This window comes from Oncorhynchus gorbuscha, unplaced genomic scaffold (genome assembly GCF_021184085.1).
Source record: "Oncorhynchus gorbuscha isolate QuinsamMale2020 ecotype Even-year unplaced genomic scaffold, OgorEven_v1.0 Un_scaffold_1628, whole genome shotgun sequence".
In the NCBI taxonomy this organism is placed as follows: domain Eukaryota; kingdom Metazoa; phylum Chordata; class Actinopteri; order Salmoniformes; family Salmonidae; genus Oncorhynchus; species Oncorhynchus gorbuscha.
In genome coordinates, this window is record NW_025746353.1 from 82,008 (window position 1) to 98,555 (window position 16,548).

General features: G+C 54.5%; 1 protein-coding gene across 1 annotated transcript in view; it reads left to right on the top strand.

The window, feature by feature from the left end:
• The window catches only part of LOC124023558 (H/ACA ribonucleoprotein complex non-core subunit NAF1-like), a 37,993-nt gene that overhangs the window by 1,920 nt on the left and 19,525 nt on the right, over positions 1-16,548 (top strand). Inside the window, exons 2-7 of the mRNA XM_046337937.1 lie at positions 425-1,087; positions 1,657-1,750; positions 4,248-4,330; positions 4,476-4,636; positions 7,163-7,214; positions 8,391-8,502. Of these exons, the coding sequence (XP_046193893.1) occupies positions 452-1,087; positions 1,657-1,750; positions 4,248-4,330; positions 4,476-4,636; positions 7,163-7,214; positions 8,391-8,502 (1,138 nt within the window). The 5' untranslated portion in view covers positions 425-451. The remainder of the gene's footprint in view (positions 1-424; positions 1,088-1,656; positions 1,751-4,247; positions 4,331-4,475; positions 4,637-7,162; positions 7,215-8,390; positions 8,503-16,548) is intronic.

Genomic DNA, 16,548 nt, shown 5'->3' on the forward strand with positions numbered 1-16,548 from the left:
CCACACTGTGGTTTGTGAGGCAACCAGGGGTGTATTCATTAGTGCACAAAGTACAACAACGTTTTGCAACAAAACTAGGCCTAAGCGTTTCTTAGCCCTCACGCTGTGTTCCGTTTGCGTCTGTTAGCTTCCGTTCTGTGAGAGAGAGAGAGAGACAGAGAGAGAGACAGACAGAGACAGAGAGTTCTGTCTGTTAGCTTCCGTTCTGTGTGAGAGACAGAGAGAGAGACAGAGAGAGAGACAGAGAGAGAGACAGAGAGACACAGCGTTTCTTAGCCCTCACGCTTTGTTCAGTTTGCGTCTGTTAGCTTCCGTTCTGTGTGAGAGAGAGAGAGACAGCGAGTTCTGTCCGTTAGCTTCCGTTCTGTGTGGTTCCTAGTGACTATTACCCAGCTGATTGTAGTTGTGCTGTCTTTGTCCCCAGGTGTGATAGTCTCTACCCAGCAACGGGATGGAGGCCCAACCAGAGGAGATGGCTTTGGTACCGGAGGTTCTTCAGAGCTCAGCAGAGACACACGGAGAGGAACTGGAACTGAACAACGGTACCAGCACCAAGCACCTGGAGGACGGATGCACAGCTGAGACAGAACCTCAGGGACTGACCTCCGGTACCTCAGACAGCCGTTTACTGGGAGAGTTAACGGGAGGAGCAGAGGAGATGGAGGTTACAGAGAATCTCAGCTCTGTCTCGAGCTCCGAGCTGGGAGATGGAACCACACACCTTCCCCAGGACCTCTCCCGGGACCTCTCTCAGGACCTCTCTCAGGACCCCTCTCAGGACCTCTCTCAGGACCCCTCTCAGGACCTCCCCCAGGACCCCTCTCAAGACCTCCCCCAGGACCCCTCTCAGGACCTCTCCCAGGACCCCTCTCAGGACCCCCCCCAGGTACTGCTGACGTTACAGGACGGTGTCAGGGACCAGCAGGACAGCAGCAGCTCCTCAGACAGTGATTCAGACTCCTCTTCCTCCGGTGTGACGCTGGCTGTTGTGTTAGGTCAGGCAGATGAAGATGATGATGACGACGAAGGCTTCGGTCGGGCAAGGAAACCCTGTTCCATCAAAACCCTGGATGAGATCCTGCCTGAGGTACCCCTGGCCTCTCTCTAACCCCTGGCCTCTCTCTAACCCCTGGCCTCTCTCTAACCCCTGGCCTCTCTCTAACCCCTGGCCTCTCTCTAACCCCTGGCCTCTCTCTAACCCCTGGCCCCTCTCTAACCCCTGGCCCCTCTCTAACCCCTGGCCCCTCTCTAACCCCTGGCCCATCTCTAACCCCTGGCCCATCTCTAACCCCTGGCCTCTCTCTAACCCCTGGCCTCTCTCTAACCCCTGGCCCATCTCTAACCCCTGGCCCCTCTCTAACCCCTGGCCCATCTCTAACCCCTGGCCCATCTCTAACCCCTGGCCCCTCTCTAACCCCTGGCCTCTCTCTGACCCCTGGCCTCTCTCTGACCCCTGGCCTCTCTCTGACCCCTGGCCTCTCTCTGACCCCTGGCCTCTCTCTAACCCCTGGCCTCTCTCTAACCCCTGGCCTCTCTCTGACCCCTGGCCTCTCTCTAACCCCTGGCCTCTACTCTGGAAATTCAGAACTTCGTGTGAGTAAAAATAAAATGAGCGCTGTATTCATGTAAAAATGAAATGTGTGTTTGTGTGTATAGGACTTGCCTGCTGTCGAAGAGTTGACGGTTGTTCTACCAGAGGAGGCGGAGATACTGCCCCTAGGATCAGTCACCAGTATCATCCAACAGCTGGGTTAGTCCCTCCCCCTAGGACCAGTATCATCTAACAGCTGGGTTAGTCCCTCCCCCTAGGACCAGTATCATCTAACAGCTGGGTTAGTCCCTCCCCCTAGGACCAGTATCATCTAACAGCTGGGTTAGTCCCTCCCCCTAGGACCAGTCACCAGTATCATCCAACAGCTGGGTTAGTCCCTCCTACTAGGACCAGTATCATCTAACAGCTGAGTTAGTCCCTCCCCCTAGGACCAGTCACCAGTACCATCTAACAGCTGGGTTAGTCCCTCCCCTAGGACCAGTATCATCTAACAGCTGGGTTAGTCCCTCCCCCTAGGACCAGTATCATCTAACAGCTGGGTTAGTCCCTCCCCTAGGACCAGTATCATCTAACAGCTGGGTTAGTCCCTCCTACTAGGACCAGTATCATCTAACAGCTGGGTTAGTCCCTCCCCTAGGACCAGTATCATCTAACAGCTGGGTTAGTCCCTCCCCCTAGGACCAGTCACCAGTACCATCTAACAGCTGGGTTAGTCCCTCCCCCTAGGACCAGTATCATCTAACAGCTGGGTTAGTCCCTCCCCCTAGGACCAGTATCATCTAACAGCTGGGTTAGTCCCTCCCCCTAGGACCAGTATCATCTAACAGCTGGGTTAGTCCCTCCCCCTAGGACCAGTATCATCTAACAGCTGGGTTAGTCCCTCCCCCTAGGACCAGTCACCAGTATCATCTAACAGCTGGGTTAGTCCCTCCCCCTAGGACCAGTCACCAGTACCATCTAACAGCTGGGTTAGTCCCTCCCCCTAGGACCAGTATCATCTAACAGCTGGGTTAGTCCCTCCCCCTAGGACCAGTATCATCTAACAGCTGGGTTAGTCCCTCCCCTAGGACCAGTCACCAGTACCATCTAACAGCTGGGTTAGTCCCTCCCCCTAGGACCAGTATCATCTAACAGCTGGGTTAGTCCCCCCCTAGGACCAGTCACCAGTATCATCTAACAGCTGGGTTAGTCCCTCCCCTAGGACCAGTATCATCTAACAGCTGGGTTAGTCCCTCCCCCTAGGACCAGTATCATCCAACAGCTGGGTTAGTCCCTCCCCCTAGGACCAGTCACCAGTATCATCTAACAGCTAATTCTCCTGCCCCCTCTTGGTGACTGAATGCCCCCTGACCCCTCTTGGTGACTGAATGCCCCTGACCCCTCTTGGTGACTGAATGCCCCCTGACCCCTCTTGGTGACTGAATGCCCCTGCCCTTCACATTACACCCCCCTGACCCCTCTTGGTGACTGAATGCCCCTGACCCCTCTTGGTGACTGAATGCTCCTGACCCCTCTTGGTGACTGAATGCCCCTGCCCTTCACATTACACCCCCTGACCCCTCTTGGTGACTGAATGCCCCTGCCCTTCACATTACACCCCCTGACCCCTCTTGGTGACTGAATGCCCCTGCCCTTCACATTACACCCCCTGACCCCTCTTGGTGACTGAATGCTCTTGACCCCTCTTGGTGACTGAATGCCCCTGCCCTTCACATTACACCCCCTGACCCCTCTTGGTGACTGAATGCCCCTGCCCTTCACATTACACCCCCTGACCCCTCTTGGTGACTGAATGCCCCTGCCCTTCACATTACACCCCCCTGACCCCTCTTGGTGACTGAATGCTCCTGACCCCTCTTGGTGACTGAATGCCCCTGACCCCTCTTGGTGACTGAATGCCCCTGCCCTTCACATTACACCCCCTGACCCCTCTTGGTGACTGAATGGCCCTGCCCTTCACATTACACCCCGACCCCTCTTGGTGACTGAATGCCCCTGCCCTTCACATTACAACCCCCTGACCCCTCTTGGTGACTGAATGCTCCTGACCCTTTTTGGTGACTGAATGCCCCTGACCCCTCTTGGTGACTGAATGCCCCTGACCCCTCTTGGTGACTGAATGCCCCTGACCCCTCTTGGTGACTGAATGCCCCTGACCCCTCTTGGTGACTGAATGCCCCTGCCCTTCAGATTACACCCCCTGACCCCTCTTGGTGACTGAATGGCCCTGCCCTTCACATTACACCCCCTGCCCCCTCTTGGTGACTGAATGCCCCTGACCCCTCTTGGTGACTGAATGCCCCTGCCCTTCACATTACACCCCCCTGCCCCCTCTTGGTGACTGAATGCCCCTGCCCTTCACATTACACCCCCTGCCCCCTCTTGGTGACTGAATGCTCCTGACCCCTCTTGGTGACTGAATGCACCTGACCCCTCTTGGTGACTGAATGCCCCTGCCCTTCACATTACACCCCCTGACCCCTCTTGGTGACTGAATGCTCCTGACCCCTCTTGGTGACTGAATGCCCCTGCCCTTCACATTACACCCCCTGACCCCTCTTGGTGACTGAATGCCCCCGACCCCTCTTGGTGACTGAATGCCCCCGACCCCTCTTGGTGACTGAATGCACCTGACCCCTCTTGGTGACTGAATGCCCCCTGACCCCTCTTGGTGTCTGTTGTGTTTCCTCAACAGTGATCATTCAGTCATTGAAGGACACGCCCCCTCTGAAGGACGACAGCGTCATCTTCAACTCTGATAGGCTGGCCGTGGGCAAGGTAAGAGGGGCTTAGAGTCCCGGGGAGGAGTCCTCAGAATACCCCCCCACCCCACACACAGTCCTCCTCCTCCAGGTATTTGAGGTGTTTGGGCCGGTCTCCAGTCCCTTCTATGTGTTGAGGTTTAACTCTCTCTCTCCTCCAGGTATTTGAGGTGTTTGGGCCGGTCTCCAGTCCCTTCTATGTGTTGAGGTTTAACTCAGAGAGTGACATCGCAGAGAGAGGAGTGAAGCTGAAGGACTCCATGTTCTACGCCCCGTCTCTCACTGACTACACCCTCTACATCCTCACTGAGCAGCTACGACGGTCAGTACACTGACTACACCCTCTATATCCTCACTGAGCAGCTACGACGGTCAGTACACTGACTACACCCTCTATATCCTCACTGAGCAGCTACGACGGTCAGTACACTGACTACACCCTCTATATCCTCACTGAGCAGCTACGACGGTCAGTACACTGACTACACCCTCTATATCCTCACTGAGCAGCTACGACGGTCAGTACACTGACTACACCCTCTATATCCTCACTGAGCAGCTACGACGGTCAGTATACACTGACTACACCCTCTATATCCTCACTGAGCAGCTACGACGGTCAGTACACACTGACTAGACCCTCTACATCCTCACTGAGAAGCTACGACGGTCAGTACACTGACTACACCCTCTATATCCTCACTGAGCAGCTACGACGGTCAGTACACTGACTACACCCTCTATATCCTCACTGAGCAGCTACGACGGTCAGTACACTGACTACACCCTCTATATCCTCACTGAGCAGCTACGACGGTCAGTACACTGACTACACCCTCTATATCCTCACTGAGCAGCTACGACGGTCAGTATACACTGACTACACCCTCTACATCCTCACTGAGCAGCTACGACGGTCAGTACACACTGACTACACCCTCTACATCCTCACTGAGCAGCTACGGCGGTCAGTACACTGACTACACCCTCTATATCCTCACTGAGCAGCTACGACGGTCAGTACACTGACTACACCCTCTATATCCTCACTGAGCAGCTACGACGGTCAGTACACACTGACTACACCCTCTATATCCTCACTGAGCAGCTACGACGGTCAGTACACTGACTACACCCTCTATATCCTCACTGAGCAGCTACGACGGTCAGTACACACTGACTACACCCTCTATATCCTCACTGAGCAGCTACGACGGTCAGTACACACTGACTACACCCTCTATATCCTCACTGAGCAGCTACGACGGTCAGTACACTGACTACACCCTCTACATCCTCACTGAGCAGCTACGACGGTCAGTACACTGACTACACCCTCTACATCCTCACTGAGCAGCTACGACGGTCAGTACACTGACTACACCCTCTATATCCTCACTGAGCAGCTACGACGGTCAGTACACACTGACTACACCCTCTACATCCTCACTGAGCAGCTACGACGGTCAGTACACTGACTACACCCTCTATATCCTCACTGAGCAGCTACGACGGTCAGTACACTGACTACACCCTCTATATCCTCACTGAGCAGCTACGACGGTCAGTACACACTGACTACACCCTCTACATCCTCACTGAGCAGCTACGACGGTCAGTACACTGACTACACCCTCTATATCCTCACTGAGCAGCTACGACGGTCAGTACACACTGACTACACCCTCTACATCCTCACTGAGCAGCTACGACGGTCAGTACACTGACTACACCCTCTATATCCTCACTGAGCAGCTACGACGGTCAGTACACTGACTACACCCTCTATATCCTCACTGAGCAGCTACGACGGTCAGTACACACTGACTACACCCTCTACATCCTCACTGAGCAGCTACGACGGTCAGTACACTGACTACACCCTCTATATCCTCACTGAGCAGCTACGACGGTCAGTACACACTGACTACACCCTCTATATCCTCACTGAGCAGCTACGACGGTCAGTACACTGACTACACCCTCTATATCCTCACTGAGCAGCTACGACGGTCAGTACACACTGACTACACCCTCTATATCCTCACTGAGCAGCTACGACGGTCAGTACACACTGACTACACCCTCTACATCCTCACTGAGCAGCTACGACGGTCAGTACACTGACTACACCCTCTATATCCTCACTGAGCAGCTACGACGGTCAGTACACACTGACTACACCCTCTATATCCTCACTGAGCAGCTACGACGGTCAGTACACACTGACTACACCCTCTATATCCTCACTGAGCAGCTACGACGGTCAGTACACTGACTACACCCTCTATATCCTCACTGAGCAGCTACGACGGTCAGTACACACTGACTACACCCTCTATATCCTCACTGAGCAGCTACGACGGTCAGTACACTGACTACACCCTCTATATCCTCACTGAGCAGCTACGACGGTCAGTACACTGACTACACCCTCTATATCCTCACTGAGCAGCTACGACGGTCAGTACACACTGACTACACCCTCTATATCCTCACTGAGCAGCTACGACGGTCAGTACACTGACTACACCCTCTATATCCTCACTGAGCAGCTACGACGGTCAGTACACTGACTACACCCTCTATATCCTCACTGAGCAGCTACGACGGTCAGTACACTGACTACACCCTCTACATCCTCACTGAGCAGCTACGACGGTCAGTACACTGACTACACCCTCTACATCCTCACTGAACAGCTACGACAGTCAGTACACTGACTACACCCTCTACATCCTCAATGAGCAGCTACGACGGTCAGTACACACATGTATAATTGAAGCTGACGGGTGTGTGTGTGTGTGTGCGTGCGTGCCTGTGTGTGTGTGCGTGTGTGTGTGTTTAGGTTGAAAGGCTCCGACGCCTCCTGGAAGAACGACCAGGAACCACCACCAGAGGTGAGGAACACACATTACCCATAATGCCACACAGGCCCTAGGCTACCTGCCGCCCAACGCTCTAACCGCTACCGCTAGGCTACCTGCCCCCCAACGCTCTAACCGCTAGGCTACCTGCCCCCCAACGCTCTAACCGCTAGGCTACCTGCCGCCCAACGCTCTAACCGCTAGGCTACCTGCCGCCCAACGCTCTAACCGCTAGGCTACCTGCCGCCCAACTCTCTAACCGCTAAGCTACCCGCCGCCCAACGCTCTAACCGCTAGGCTACCCGCCGCCCAACTCTCTAACCGCTAGGCTACCTGCCGCCCAACGCTCTAACCGCTAAGCTACCTGCCGCCCAACGCTCTAACCGCTAGGCTACCTGCCGCCCAACGCTCTAACCGCTAGGCTACCTGCCGCCCAACTCTCTATCCGCTAGGCTACCTGCCGCCCAACGTTCTAACCGCTAGGCTACCTGCCGCCCAACGCTCTAACCGCTAGGCTACCTGCCGCCCAACGCTCTAACCGCTAGGCTACCTGCCGCCCAACGCTCTAACCGCTAGGCTACCTGCCGCCCAACGCTCTAACCGCTAGGCTACCTGCCGCCCAACGCTCTAACCGCTAGGCTACATGCTAATTTTTGAAATATTTCGGGGACACACACTTGTATTGTGATGGTGCATCTAAGATGTCAAGACAAATTCTCTTTGGATAATAAAGTTTCTCTCCTCTTCCCTTTCCTCTCCCTTCTCTCTCTCCCCTTTCCCCCTCTCTCCTCTGTCCTGTACCCTCTCGTGTCTCGTTTCTCCTCTGTCCTGTCCCCTCTCGTGTCTCGTTTCTCCTCTGTCCTGTCCCCTCTCGTGTCTCGTTTCTCCTCTGTCCTGTCCCCTCTCGTTTCTCCTCTGTCCTGTCCCCTCTCGTTTCTCCTCTGTCCTGTCCCCTCTCGTTTCTCCTCTGTCCTGTCCCCTCTCGTTTCTCCTCTGTCCTGTCCCCTCTCGTTTCTCCTCTGTCCTATCCCCTCTCGTTTCTCCTCTGTCCTGTCCCCTCTCGTTTCTCCTCTGTCCTGTCCCCTCTCGTTTCTCTCCTCTGTCCTGTCCCCTCTCGTGGCTCGTTTCTCCTCTGTCCTGTCCCCTCTCGTCTCTCCTCTGTCCCGTCCCCTGTCCTCTGTCCTGTCCTCTTGTCTCCCCTCTCTCCAGGCGTTAGACTTCAGTGATGATGAGGCAGAACAGAAGATGAAAAAGAAGAAGAAGAAGGGGAATGTTCAGAAGAGTGAGAGAGAAAGAGGACAGAGAGCTGACCAACAACCAGGTCAGACACATACACTGTTTCTGGCCAACTCTAAAACCTCTGGGTGAATTTTGTTCGGTTCATGTCAGGACAATGTCTGGGGTGTGTTGAAGGCCATTGGTGGAAATTCTCCCGGAGAATCTGATGGTCTCGTCGGCTTGACCTCCTTTTGACACGAGCAATTCGAGCCAATCACCACAGAGCACAGGGGCGTTCCCAAAGCATATTGTTGGTGACCACGTGGACAGAAAGCACACAGTCTGTATTCGATGGGAAGGAAATGTTGTGGGTGGCAGTGCAAAGCATCAGATTAGGGGAGAATGGGGCTGTGTCACACTGTTAAATGTTGTGGGTGACAGTGCAAAGCATCAGATTAGGGGAGAATGGGGCTGTGTCACACTGTTAAATGTTGTGACACACTCTGTAGATTGGGAGAGACACCAACATGTGGAACCCCAGTCTCCCCTGTTCAGTTATTAGACTGGGTATTGGGCTGTACAGCACTCTGTAGATTGGGAGAGACACCAACATGTGGAACCCCCTACCCCAGTCTCCCTGTTCAGTTATTAGACTGGGTATTGGGCTGTACAGCACTCTGTAGATTGGGAGAGACACCAACATGTGGAACCCCAGTCTCCCCTGTTCAGTTATTAGACTGGGTATTGGGCTGTACAGCACTCTGTAGATTGGGAGAGACACCAACATGTGGAACCCCTGCCCCAGTCTCCCTATTCAGTTATTAGACTGGGTATTGGGCTGTACAGCACTCTGTAGATTGGGAGAGACACCAACATGTGGAACCCCAGTCTCCCTATTCAGTTATTAGACTGGGTATTGGGCTGTACAGCACTCTGTAGATTGGGAGAGACACCAACATGTGGAACCCCCTGCCCCAGTCTCCCCTATTCAGTTATTAGACTGGGTATTGGGCTGTACAGCACTCTGTAGATTGGGAGAGACACCAACATGTGGAACCCCAGTCTCCCCTATTCAGTTATTAGACTGGGTATTGGGCTGTACAGCACTCTGTAGATTGGGAGAGACACCAACATGTGGAACCCCAGTCTCCCCTATTCAGTTATTAGACTGGGTATTGGGCTGTACAGCACTCTGTAGATTGGGAGAGACACCAACATGTGGAACCCCTGCCCCAGTCTCCCCTATTCAGTTATTAGACTGGGTATTGGGCTGTACAGCACTCTGTAGATTGGGAGAGACACCAACATGTGGAACCCCAGTCTCCCCTGTTCAGTTATTAGACTGGATATTGGGCTGTACAGCACTCTGTAGATTGGGAGAGACACCAACATGTGGAACCCCTACCCCAGTCTCCCCTGTTCAGTTATTAGACTGGGTATTGGGCTGTACAGCACTCTGTAGATTGGGAGAGACACCAACATGTGGAACCCCCTACCCCAGTCTCCCCTGTTCAGTTATTAGACTGGGTATTGGGCTGTACAGCACTCTGTAGATTGGGAGAGACACCAACATGTGGAACCCCAGTCTCCCCTATTCAGTTATTAGACTGGGTATTGGGCTGTACAGCACTCTGTAGATTGGGAGAGACACCAACATGTGGAACCCCCTGCCCCAGTCTCCCCTATTCAGTTATTAGACTGGGTATTGGGCTGTACAGCACTCTGTAGATTGGGAGAGACACCAACATGTGGAACCCCAGTATCCCCTATTCAGTTATTAGACTGGGTATTGGGCTGTACAGCACTCTGTAGATTGGGAGAGACACCAACATGTGGAACCCCAGTCTCCCCTGTTCAGTTATTAGACTGGGTATTGGGCTGTACAGCACTCTGTAGATTGGGAGAGACACCAACATGTGGAACCCCAGTCTCCCTGTTCAGTTATTAGACTGGGTATTGGGCTGTACAGCACTCTGTAGATTGGGAGAGACACCAACATGTGGAACCCCTGCCCCAGTCTCCCTGTTCAGTTATTAGACTGGGTATTGGGCTGTACAGCACTCTGTAGATTGGGAGAGACACCAGGACCACCATTCTGACTAAATGACTAGTTGTGGGGGGCTTTGTTGTGAGCCGTAGGGACCACCATTCTGACTAGTTGTGGGGTGGGGGCTTTGTTGTGAGCCGTAGGGACCACCATTCTGACTAGTTGTGGGGTGGGGGGCTTTGTTGTGAGCTGTAGGGACCACCATTCTGACTAGTTGTGGGGTGGGGGGCTTTGTTGTGAGCTGTAGGGACCACCATTCTGACTAGTTGTGGGGTGGGGGGCTTTGTTGTGAGCCGTAGGGACCACCATTCTGACTAGTTGTGGGGTGAGGGGCTTTGTTGTGAGCTGTAGGGACCACCATTCTGACTAGTTGTGGGGTGGGGGGCTTTGTTGTGAGCCGTAGGGACCACCATTCTGACTAGTTGTGGGGTGGGGGGCTTTGTTGTGAGCCGTAGGGACCACCATTCTGACTAGTTGTGGGGTGGGGGCTTTGTTGTGAGCCGTAGGGACCACCATTCTGACTAGTTGTGGGGGGGCTTTGTTGTGAGCTGTAGGGACCACCATTCTGACTAAATGACTAGTTGTGGGGTGGGGGCTTTGTTGTGAGCTGTAGGGACCACCATTCTGACTAGTTGTGGGGTGGGGGGCTTTGTTGTGAGCCGTAGGGACCACCATTCTGACTAAATGACTAGTTGTGGGGGGGGGCTTTGTTGTGAGCCGTAGGGACCACCATTCTGACTAGTTGTGGGGTGGGGGGCTTTGTTGTGAGCTGTAGGGACCACCATTCTGACTAGTTGTGGGGTGGGGGGCTTTGTTGTGAGCTGTAGGGACCACCATTCTGACTAGTTGTGGGGTGGGGGGCTTTGTTGTGAGCTGTAGGGACCACCATTCTGACTAAATGACTAGTTGTGGGGTGGGGGGCTTTGTTGTGAGCTGTAGGGACCACCATTCTGACTAGTTGTGGGGTGGGGGCTTTGTTGTGAGCCGTAGGGACCACCATTCTGACTAGTTGTGGGGTGGGGGCTTTGTTGTGAGCTGTAGGGACCACCATTCTGACTAGTTGTGGGGTGGGGGGCTTTGTTGTGAGCTGTAGGGACCACCATTCTGACTAGTTGTGGGGTGGGGGGCTTTGTTGTGAGCTGTAGGGACCACCATTCTGACTAGTTGTGGGGTGGGGGGCTTTGTTGTGAGCTGTAGGGACCACCATTCTGACTAAATGACTAGTTGTGGGGTGGGGGGCTTTGTTGTGAGCCGTAGGGACCACCATTCTGACTAGTTGTGGGGTGGGGGGCTTTGTTGTGAGCTGTAGGGACCACCATTCTGACTAAATGACTAGTTGTGGGGTGGGGGCTTTGTTGTGAGCTGTAGGGACCACCATTCTGACTGGTTGTGGGGTGGGGGGCTTTGTTGTGAGCCGTAGGGACCACCATTCTGACTAAATGACTAGTTGTGGGGTGGGGGGCTTTGTTGTGAGCTGTAGGGACCACCATTCTGACTAGTTGTGGGGTGGGGGGCTTTGTTGTGAGCTGTAGGGACCACCATTCTGACTAAATGACTAGTTGTGGGGTGGGGGTGCTTTGTTGTGAGCCGTAGGGACCACCATTCTGACTAAATGACTAGTTGTGGGGTGGGGGGCTTTGTTGTGAGCCGTAGGGACCACCATTCTGACTAAATGACTAGTTGTGGGGGGGGGGCTTTGTTGTGAGCCGTAGGGACCACCATTCTGACTAGTTGTGGGGTGGGGGCTTTGTTGTGAGCCGTAGGGACCACCATTCTGACTAGTTGTGGGGTGGGGGGCTTTGTTGTGAGCTGTAGGGACCACCATTCTGACTAGTTGTGGGGTGGGGGGCTTTGTTGTGAGCTGTAGGGACCACCATTCTGACTAGTTGTGGGGTGGGGGGCTTTGTTGTGAGCCGTAGGGACCACCATTCTGACTAGTTGTGGGGGGGGGGCTTTGTTGTGAGCCGTAGGGACCACCATTCTGACTAGTTGTGGGGGGGGGCTTTGTTGTGAGCTGTAGGGACCACCATTCTGACTAAATGACTAGTTGTGGGGTGGGGGGCTTTGTTGTGAGCTGTAGGGACCACCATTCTGACTAGTTGTGGGGTGGGGGGCTTTGTTGTGAGCCGTAGGGACCACCATTCTGACTAGTTGTGGGGTGGGGGGCTTTGTTGTGAGCCGTAGGGACCACCATTCTGACTAAATGACTAGTCGTGGGGGGGGGTTTGTTGTGAGCTGTAGGGACCACCATTCTGACTAGTTGTGGGGTGGGGGGCTTTGTTGTGAGCTGTAGGGACCACCATTCTGACTAGTTGTGGGGTGGGGGGCTTTGTTGTGAGCTGTAGGGACCACCATTCTGACTAGTTGTGGGGTGGGGGGCTTTGTTGTGAGCTGTAGGGACCACCATTCTGACTAGTTGTGGGGTGGGGGGCTTTGTTGTGAGCTGTAGGGACCACCATTCTGACTAGTTGTGGGGTGGGGGGCTTTGTTGTGAGCTGTAGGGACCACCATTCTGACTAGTTGTGGGGGGGGGGGCTTTGTTGTGAGCCGTAGGGACCACCATTCTGACTAGTTGTGGGGTGGGGGGCTTTGTTGTGAGCCGTAGGGACCACCATTCTGACTAGTTGTGGGGGGGGCTTTGTTGTGAGCCGTAGGGACCACCATTCTGACTAGTTGTGGGGGGGGGCTTTGTTGTGAGCTGTAGGGACCACCATTCTGACTAAATGACTAGTTGTGGGGTGGGGGGCTTTGTTGTGAGCTGTAGGGACCACCATTCTGACTAGTTGTGGGGTGGGGGGCTTTGTTGTGAGCCGTAGGGACCACCATTCTGACTAGTTGTGGGGGGGCTTTGTTGTGAGCCGTAGGGACCACCATTCTGACTAAATGACTAGTCGTGGGGGGGGGGTTTGTTGTGAGCTGTAGGGACCACCATTCTGACTAGTTGTGGGGTGGGGGGCTTTGTTGTGAGCTGTAGGGACCACCATTCTGACTAGTTGTGGGGTGGGGGGCTTTGTTGTGAGCCGTAGGGACCACCATTCTGACTAGTTGTGGGGTGGGGGGCTTTGTTGTGAGCCGTAGGGACCACCATTCTGACTAGTTGTGGGGTGGGGGGCTTTGTTGTGAGCGGTAGGGACCACCATTCTGACTAAATGACTAATCGTGGGGGGGGGGTTTGTTGTGAGCTGTAGGGACCACCATTCTGACTAGTTGTGGGGTGGGGGGCTTTGTTGTGAGCTGTAGGGACCACCATTCTGACTAGTTGTGGGGGGCTTTGTTGTGAGCTGTAGGGACCACCATTCTGACTAGTTGTGGGGTGGGGGGCTTTGTTGTGAGCTGTAGGGACCACCATTCTGACTAGTTGTGGGGTGGGGGGCTTTGTTGTGAGCTGTAGGGACCACCATTCTGACTAGTTGTGGGGTGGGGGGCTTTGTTGTGAGCTGTAGGGACCACCATTCTGACTAGTTGTGGGGGGGCTTTGTTGTGAGCCGTAGGGACCACCATTCTGACTAGTTGTGGGGTGGGGGGCTTTGTTGTGAGCCGTAGGGACCACCATTCTGACTAGTTGTGGGGGGCTTTGTTGTGAGCCGTAGGGACCACCATTCTGACTAGTTGTGGGGGGCTTTGTTGTGAGCCGTAGGGACCACCATTCTGACTAGTTGTGGGGGGCTTTGTTGTGAGCTGTAGGGACCACCATTCTGACTAAATGACTAGTTGTGGGGTGGGGGGCTTTGTTGTGAGCTGTAGGGACCACCATTCTGACTAGTTGTGGGGTGGGGGGGCTTTGTTGTGAGCCGTAGGGACCACCATTCTGACTAGTTGTGGGGTGGGGGGCTTTGTTGTGAGCCGTAGGGACCACCATTCTGACTAAATGACTAGTCGTGGGGGGGGGGGTTTGTTGTGAGCTGTAGGGACCACCATTCTGACTAGTTGTGGGGTGGGGGGCTTTGTTGTGAGCTGTAGGGACCACCATTCTGACTAGTTGTGGGGTGGGGGGCTTTGTTGTGAGCTGTAGGGACCACCATTCTGACTAGTTGTGGGGTGGGGGGCTTTGTTGTGAGCCGTAGGGACCACCATTCTGACTAGTTGTGGGGTGGGGGGCTTTGTGAGCCGTAGGGACCACCATTCTGACTAAATGACTAGTCGTGGGGGGGGGGGGTTTGTTGTGAGCTGTAGGGACCACCATTCTGACTAGTTGTGGGGTGGGGGGCTTTGTTGTGAGCTGTAGGGACCACCATTCTGACTAGTTGTGGGGTGGGGGGCTTTGTTGTGAGCTGTAGGGACCACCATTCTGACTAGTTTTGGGGTGGGGGCTTTGTTGTGAGCTGTAGGGACCACCATTCTGACTAGTTGTGGGGTGGGGGGCTTTGTTGTGAGCTGTAGGGACCACCATTCTGACTAGTTGTGGGGTGGGGGGCTTTGTTGTGAGCTGTAGGGACCACCATTCTGACTAGTTGTGGGGGGGGGCTTTGTTGTGAGCCGTAGGGACCACCATTCTGACTAGTTGTGGGGTGGGGGGCTTTGTTGTGAGCCGTAGGGACCACCATTCTGACTAGTTGTGGGGGGCTTTGTTGTGAGCCGTAGGGACCACCATTCTGACTAGTTGTGGGGGGGGCTTTGTTGTGAGCTGTAGGGACCACCATTCTGACTAAATGACTAGTTGTGGGGTGGGGGGCTTTGTTGTGAGCTGTAGGGACCACCATTCTGACTAGTTGTGGGGGGGGCTTTGTTGTGAGCCGTAGGGACCACCATTCTGACTAGTTGTGGGGGGCTTTGTTGTGAGCTGTAGGGACCACCATTCTGACTAAATGACTAGTTGTGGGGTGGGGGGCTTTGTTGTGAGCTGTAGGGACCACCATTCTGACTAGTTGTGGGGTGGGGGGCTTTGTTGTGAGCCGTAGGGACCACCATTCTGACTAGTTGTGGGGGGCTTTGTTGTGAGCCGTAGGGACCACCATTCTGACTAAATGACTAGTCGTGGGGGGGTTTGTTGTGAGCTGTAGGGACCACCATTCTGACTAGTTGTGGGGTGGGGGGCTTTGTTGTGAGCTGTAGGGACCACCATTCTGACTAGTTGTGGGGTGGGGGGCTTTGTTGTGAGCCGTAGGGACCACCATTCTGACTAGTTGTGGGGTGGGGGGCTTTGTTGTGAGCCGTAGGGACCACCATTCTGACTAGTTGTGGGGTGGGGGGCTTTGTTGTGAGCGGTAGGGACCACCATTCTGACTAAATGACTAATCGTGGGGGGGTTTGTTGTGAGCTGTAGGGACCACCATTCTGACTAGTTGTGGGGTGGGGGGCTTTGTTGTGAGCTGTAGGGACCACCATTCTGACTAGTTGTGGGGTGGGGGGCTTTGTTGTGAGCTGTAGGGACCACCATTCTGACTAGTTGTGGGGTGGGGGCTTTGTTGTGAGCTGTAGGGACCACCATTCTGACTAGTTGTGGGGTGGGGGGCTTTGTTGTGAGCTGTAGGGACCACCATTCTGACTAGTTGTGGGGTGGGGGGCTTTGTTGTGAGCTGTAGGGACCACCATTCTGACTAGTTGTGGGGGGGGCTTTGTTGTGAGCCGTAGGGACCACCATTCTGACTAGTTGTGGGGTGGGGGGCTTTGTTGTGAGCCGTAGGGACCACCATTCTGACTAGTTGTGGGGGGCTTTGTTGTGAGCCGTAGGGACCACCATTCTGACTAGTTGTGGGGGGGCTTTGTTGTGAGCCGTAGGGACCACCATTCTGACTAGTTGTGGGGGGCTTTGTTGTGAGCTGTAGGGACCACCATTCTGACTAAATGACTAGTTGTGGGGTGGGGGGCTTTGTTGTGAGCTGTAGGGACCACCATTCTGACTAGTTGTGGGTGGGGGGCTTTGTTGTGAGCCGTAGGGACCACCATTCTGACTAGTTGTGGGGTGGGGGGCTTTGTTGTGAGCCGTAGGGACCACCATTCTGACTAAATGACTAGTCGGAGTAGGGGGGGGGGGGGGGGGGGGGGTTTGTTGTGAGCTGTAGGGACCACCATTCTGACTAGTTGTGGGGTGGGGGGCTTTGTTGTGAGCTGTAGGGACCACCATTCTGACTAGTTGTGGGGTGGGGGGCTTTGTTGTGAGCT